The sequence below is a fragment of the Myotis davidii genome, unplaced genomic scaffold (assembly GCF_000327345.1).
Source record: "Myotis davidii unplaced genomic scaffold, ASM32734v1 scaffold96, whole genome shotgun sequence".
Classification (NCBI taxonomy): Eukaryota; Metazoa; Chordata; class Mammalia; order Chiroptera; family Vespertilionidae; genus Myotis; species Myotis davidii.
The window spans coordinates 5,371,839-5,378,580 of NW_006289416.1; the positions used below are offsets into that span (position 1 = coordinate 5,371,839).

Consider the following 6,742-nt stretch of genomic DNA (forward strand, 5'->3'; position numbering starts at 1 on the left):
CAGTTACGCCTAATACAAAATTTTCTGAGAAGGTATAAATAAATGTTGGGAATCAAAATAGAGTTAATAGTTTCTTAAATATTTCTAATTTTCTTGTAAGAAAATGTGAATTTAATTTTAGCCGAAGCCTGTTTGGTTCAGTGGATAGAGCGTCGGCCTGTGGACTGAAGGGTCCCGGGTTCGATTCCGGTCAAGGGCGTGTGCCTGGGTTGCGGGCACATCCCCAGTGGGAGATGTGCAGGAGGCGGCTGATCGGTGTTTCTCTCCCCTCGATGTTTCTAACTCTCTATCTCTCTCTCCCTTCCTCTCTGTAAAAAATCAATAAAATATATTTTAAAAAAAGATTTTTTTAATTTTAGACTTAAGTAGGCCAGGTTTTGAAGCAAATTTGAGCTTTCATGTAATGCAATTCTACCTGCAGCTTTCCAGCCATTGTTTGACTGCAGTTAGTTGCCTTGGGATTTCCTCAGAAGCTTGACTTCATCTCTCCTCTGTAGTTTAGAGGCCATAGAGCAGCAGTGAAGGTTCTTATAATCATAATGCTTTCTTAAAGAGATGAAAGCATAACTAGTTCTAGTCTGCATACTACACAGTTAGGTGAGGTTTCAAAAATGTTTCATTTTTTTCAGTGACGAAACCAGATTACTAACTAGCTTATATTTATTTACTAAGATTATTAAAGTTAATGTAATAAAGAATCTTAAAACTTCAACTTAAAAAAAAAAGTCGCCTAAGCGACTGTTCAACCAGTAGCTATGTCATGCACTGACCACCAGGGGCAGACGCTCAGTGCACAGGCATGGAAACATGGAACAGACTGATGAATCTCAGAGGGAAGGGAGAAAGGAGAAGGGCGGGAAGAGATCAACCAAAGATCTTATATGCATAGTAGAGGCCTGGTGCATGGATTCGTGCACCGGTGGGGTCCCTCGGCCTGGCCTGTGGGGATCGGGCCGAAACTGGCAGTCCGACCAATATCCCCCGAGTGGTCCCGGATTGCGAGAAGGCGCAGGCCAGGCCAAGGGACCTCACCAGTGCATTGGGCCTCTAGTAAGAATAATAGAACATTACCCCCAGTTCTATTACTCTAAAATGTCAGTTATTTTCATTACTTTTTAGTGGTACCTTTTATTCTATTGTCTATCTCATCCATGCATGTGAACATTTTTAGTGAACATTTTCTATTACTCCTTATTCCTTAAGGAAAAAAACACAACAAACTCAACTAGAGTATATTGTTATCCTTTAAACTGGGAAACTTGCTTGCTAATCATTTTCTGAAGTTTATTGTTTGTGGGGAAAAAGTCAATACCTAGATAAAAATTCTTAAGTAAGTTGATAGTTTGTTTCTATGATATCTTGAGGATAAAATTGTCTTTTCTTTTGGAGTAATGATTTACCTAGAGGATATGTTTAAATTTCTCAAAAGATTTCTGAGCATTGAAGTCTGAAACGTCTCCTTGGGGATAACAGATTCTTCTTTCTTTCTCTGGACTGAATCTAAGTTTCGGTTTGTGAATGATATCAAGGGAAGTGCTACTGACAAATGTTTTTACTAATGGAAAAAAGAAGGGATAGAAGCTATTTAGCCTATAATTTGTGCTGATTAAAATATTTGTAATATGTTATCTTTAAACTATATATGGTACATTTGAAATATTGTTTCCTACTTTATTGAAATACTTGGTAAAATGAAGTGTGCTTATTTTTCCTCTTAAGAAGTAATACTCAAGTAAATAATACCTGTAATTAATGTAAGGATGTATCCTGTTTTAATAGGCATTAAGCATGATGGGACCATGTGTGATACCTGCCGCCAGCAACCAATCATTGGCATTCGATGGAAGTGTGCAGAGTGTACAAATTATGATTTGTGCACAGTTTGTTATCATGGAGATAAGCATCACTTAAGGCATCGCTTCTATAGAATTACTACACCTGGAAGTGAGCGGTATGAGAAATAGTTTTTTCTTCAGTTGCAATTTTTTGTTTGTATTAAAATTTTATACTACTCAGCCTTAAAAATAGGATTAGGAAAGCTTCTAAGAGCTAGTTTAGTCAGGAGGTAGCAGATAGCAGGCTAGAAGTGGACCAGGCTTGCCTCTGTGAAGACGAAGCTCTAAGTGTTTTTCCAAGATAATCTAGGTATTTTTCTCTCAATTAGAGACCTGGCACTACTCAGTACTTGGAAATGCAAGGGTAGCCCAAGAGAGACTGATTATTTTCTTCTTTACTTTTTTATTAACAAGCTGAAGTGTTTTTATTATTATTATTTTGTTGATTGTGTTTTTATTATTATTATTTTGTTGATTGATTTTTAGAGAACATTGATTTGTTGTTCCTATTATTTATGCATTCATTGGTTGATTTAAAAAAAGATCTTTTTAAAAAATATATTTTATTGATTTTTCACAGAGAGGAAGGGAAAGGGAGAGAGAGTCAGAAACATCGATGAGAGAGAAACATCAATCAGCCGCCTCCCGCACGCATCCCATTGGGGATGTGCCCGCAACCAAGGTACATGCCCCCGACCGGAACCGAACCTGGGACCCCCCCAGACCGCAGGCTGACGCTCCATCCACTGAGCCAAACCAGTTAGGGCTGGTTGAATTCTTATATGTGCCCTAACGGGGGATTGAACACCGAACCTTGGACGTTACGCTAAGCAACTGAGCCACCCGTCTAGGGCTGATTATTTTCTTCTTGCTATACCTTCTATTCTGTTAATTGCTACCTCTAGGGCTCATTGATTCACTCAAGAGGCATTTATTAAGACTTTGAGGCAGCTACTATGCTTGTGTAAATTTGAAGGTAAAGTACAGTATTCTTAAAGAGTTTTCATGTTAAGGGATTATTTGATCAACAGTGATTATCATGTGATGTTTTATACTCTATGTAGGAATATGTACTGTCTTAGGAGTAAGAGAGAGGAGTGTTAATTGTGAATGGGCATAGAGTTTCAGGTAATTTAGTCTTATGTAGATATGAGAGAGCGCCGAATCCTAACCACTAGACCACCAGGGAACCTTTATGTAGATATGGATAATGCATAGGAGCACGAATCTAGCCAGTCATAGGGAAGCAGCAGAAATAATAGAAAAATGGATTTTGGTGACCTGGTTTCTCAGTTCAAATCATGGTCCTGCCATTTATTAACTAAGTAATTTGGAACAAGTTATTTATTTTTGTCTTTTGTTTATAATTTTTAAAAATTAGAGTATAATAAAGATATTCTAAAAATGAATAGAATAATGAGATGAAAGCAGAAAAGCAAAAGGAAAAAAATCCCAAATCTTTTTGGTTTTATGAATGAGAAGGATGCAGAATATGGGTAGATGCTCAGAAAACCCAGCTGGTCCAGATAATTGAGTTTAGAATCTTTTTCAAGGTCCACAGTCTTCTGTAGGTATGCAGAACTTTGGAGGGAGTTTAATGCAGGTCAAATCTAGGCCACAGATGTATTTTACTTGACATATACCATGTTCCAAAATTTTGAACAATTGTTAACCTTTTGAAATTGGGTGATTTCACACAGAAATCTAAGTTTATGAATTCTTAAAACATGCACACATTCACACACACTCTCACACTTATGTGCACACTCCCCCAGAAAACTTAGCACTGAGCCTACGTTTGTTCATGGCAAGAGTTAGCTGAAGCACAGGAAGCACCTGTACCCTGTAGACAAATCTGTGCTTGAGTTCACTAAAGTCCCTACCACTCCCTGTTGTCTTCCTAAATAAGCCTGAGGTAAAGTGCCACTTGCCATTTTTCATTTCTGTGGCGCTGTTTTTCTTAGGAACTCGTTTATATTATTTGCCTAACAGTTGTATTTGATTTGAGTTTGCTATCTCTAAAGCAGTGAAGAGGATAGTGATACTTTGAAGTGATTAGACTGGGTTCATATGTGGATTTCATTACTATTTAAAAAACCTTTTATATTTTCAAAATAGCCTTTTATATACTGTTGTTAAAAAATAATGTTACCTATTTTTAAACAAGTTTGAAATCATTTTATTTTCAGGGTTCTATTGGAATCTCGCAGAAAATCTAAGAAGATTACAGCCAGAGGGATCTTTGCAGGTGCCAGAGTGGTACGAGGAGTAGACTGGCAATGGGAAGATCAGGATGGAGGAAATGGACGTAGGGGGAAGGTAAAACTTTTTTCTTATTTCATCATGTTATTCTAGAATATAGTATGTCAGGAGATTTTTATTTATTACTATAATTGAATTTTGTGGCACATTTTTTTCTATGCCAGGAGCAATTTTTTAAATCTTTTTTTTTTTTTTTTAATGTGCTTCAGGCATGAAACAACTCTGGCCACTGACAAAGGCATCAAGCTAGGATGAACTAAGGACTGTACATCTGCTTTGCCCTTGACTGATATAAGAATTTTTTAAATCTTAATTTCTCTTTTTTCTTGAAAGAAAAAAGGTTGTTCCTGCTCCATTGTAAATATTGGTATGTCTTGAGAAAGTTGTTGGGTAGATTTTACCTTTCTACTTTGAGGCTTCAATATTGCCACTTTTTGCCCAGAATGCCTTTCTAAACAATCTGTTTGGGTCAGTCCTCCCTGAGCTTTACCTAACACTCTTAACTTTCTTGCTATTACAATTTCACTTGTTTAGTATATTCTATTCTTTCAAAGACCTGAGTCTAGGGCAGTGATGGCGAACCTTTTGAGCTCGGCATGTCAGCATTTGAAAAACCCTAACTTAACTCTGGTGCTGTGTCACCTATAGAAATTTTTTGATATTTGCAACCATAGTAAAACAAAGACTTATATTTTTGATATTTATTTTATATATTTAAATGCCATTTAACAAAGAAAAATCAACCAAAAAAATGAGTTCGCGTGTCACCTCTGACACGCGTGTCATAGGTTCGCCATCACTGGTCTAGGGGATAATAAGCAGCTACTTTGTTACCTAGTCCACTTAACTCTTGTTACTCTTCTCAGGTAGTGTATAGAGCTATTTAGGGTCAATTTTAGCAGTTATTCTGAAGGGAATTGTGTAGAGCCTGTTTCACTGGGGTGGGATAGCCAGAGATACTAGGCTAAATGGGTTGTTGGATTTATTTATTTCGGATTTTATGTTGCTTTTGCTAATCATTCATTGATTCAGTCAAAAAATTTGTGTTGAATTTTGTATACTCTGTGTTATCCTAAATGCTAGATGCACTGAAATAAATAACATTTCACATTTGAGACTTTTTATCATTGAGGAATGATTATTTTTTTTACTTTAAATAATGTTTTTATTTTTCAGTTACAGTAGACATACATTATATTAGTTTCAAGTGTATATGCCAGTAATTAGACATTATATAACTTACTAAGTGATTACCACAATTAATCTAGTACCCGTCTAACACCATACATAGTTATTACAATATTATTGACTGTATTCCCTATGTTGTACTTTACATCCCCATGACTATTCTGTAACTGCCAATTTATACTTCTTAATGCCTTCACCTTTTCCATTCATTTCCCCAGCCCTCTCCCATCAGACAACCATCAAAATGTTCAGTCTATGAGTCTTTCTGTTCTGCTTGTTCATTTATTTTTCTCTTTAGATTCTAAGTCTAAGTGAAATCATATGGCATTTGTCTTCCTCTGTCTGACTTATTTCATTTAGCACAATATCCTATAGCTACAGCCATATTGTTGCAGATGGCAAGATTTCATTCTTTTTTATGACTGAGTCATATTCCATTGTATATATGCACTATTTCCACTTTATCCATTCATCTTAGGCTGCTTCCATATCATGGCTATTATAAATAATGCTGCAATGATATAGGTGCATATGTCTTTTTGATTTAGTTAAAAAAAAAAAAAAAATTCCCAGAAGTGGAATTGCTGGTTCCTTCTTTTCTTGTGTTATATAGCCTTTGTTTTAAAGTCTATTTAGTTGGTATAAATATTGCTATTTTAGCCTTTTTTTGTTTTCATTTTCATAAAATACCTTTTTCTATACCTTTATTTTCAGTCTGTGTGTGTCTTTCAATCTGAAGGGAATCTCATGTAGACAATATATGTAAGGGTCTTGTTTTGTTATCCATTCAGCCATTACATGTCTTTTGATTGGAGCATTTAATACATTTGCATTTAAAATAATTGGTGATAGATATGTATTTATTGTCATTTTATTATCCATGTTTTAGACCTTTTTCTTTTTAAAGATCCTTTAACAATTAGTGTATTACTAGTGTGGTGATGTCATCACTCCTTCAGCTTTTTTTTTTGTTTGGGGAGCTCTTTATATGTCCTTTTATTCTAAATGATAGCTTTGCTGGGTAGAGTAATCTTGGTTATAGGTCCTTGCTTTTTATCACTTTGAATATTTCTTGCTACTATCTTCTGGCCTGCAAAGTTTCTGTTGAGAAATCAGCTGACAGTCTGATGGGAGCTCCCTTGTAGGTAACTAACTGCTTTTCTCTTGCAGTTTTTCAGATTCTGTCTTTTTCTTTGATTTTTGGCATTTTAATTATGGTGTACCATGGTGTGGTCCTCTTTGGGTTCATCTTGTTTGGAACACTCTGTGCTTCTTCTTGGACTTGTATGTCTATTTCCTTCACCAGATTAGGGAAGTTTTCTGTCATTATCACTGTTGATTCCCTGTAATGTATTCTTCATTACACTTAGGTCCTCATTTCTTACTGTTTCTTTATGTTTTCTAGTTCCGTTTTTATGTTTCTTATCTTTGTTGAAGTTCTCAGTAAGTTCATCTTC

At 35.8% G+C, this 6,742-nt stretch overlaps 1 protein-coding gene across 1 annotated transcript in view; it reads left to right on the plus strand.

The window, feature by feature from the left end:
* MIB1 (mindbomb E3 ubiquitin protein ligase 1) overlaps nucleotides 1–6,742 on the plus strand; it is a 90,892-nt gene that overhangs the window by 227 nt on the left and 83,923 nt on the right. Inside the window, exons 2-3 of the mRNA XM_015562719.1 lie at nucleotides 1,780–1,951; nucleotides 4,025–4,154. Coding sequence (XP_015418205.1) covers nucleotides 1,800–1,951; nucleotides 4,025–4,154 — 282 coding nt within the window. The 5' untranslated portion in view covers nucleotides 1,780–1,799. The remainder of the gene's footprint in view (nucleotides 1–1,779; nucleotides 1,952–4,024; nucleotides 4,155–6,742) is intronic.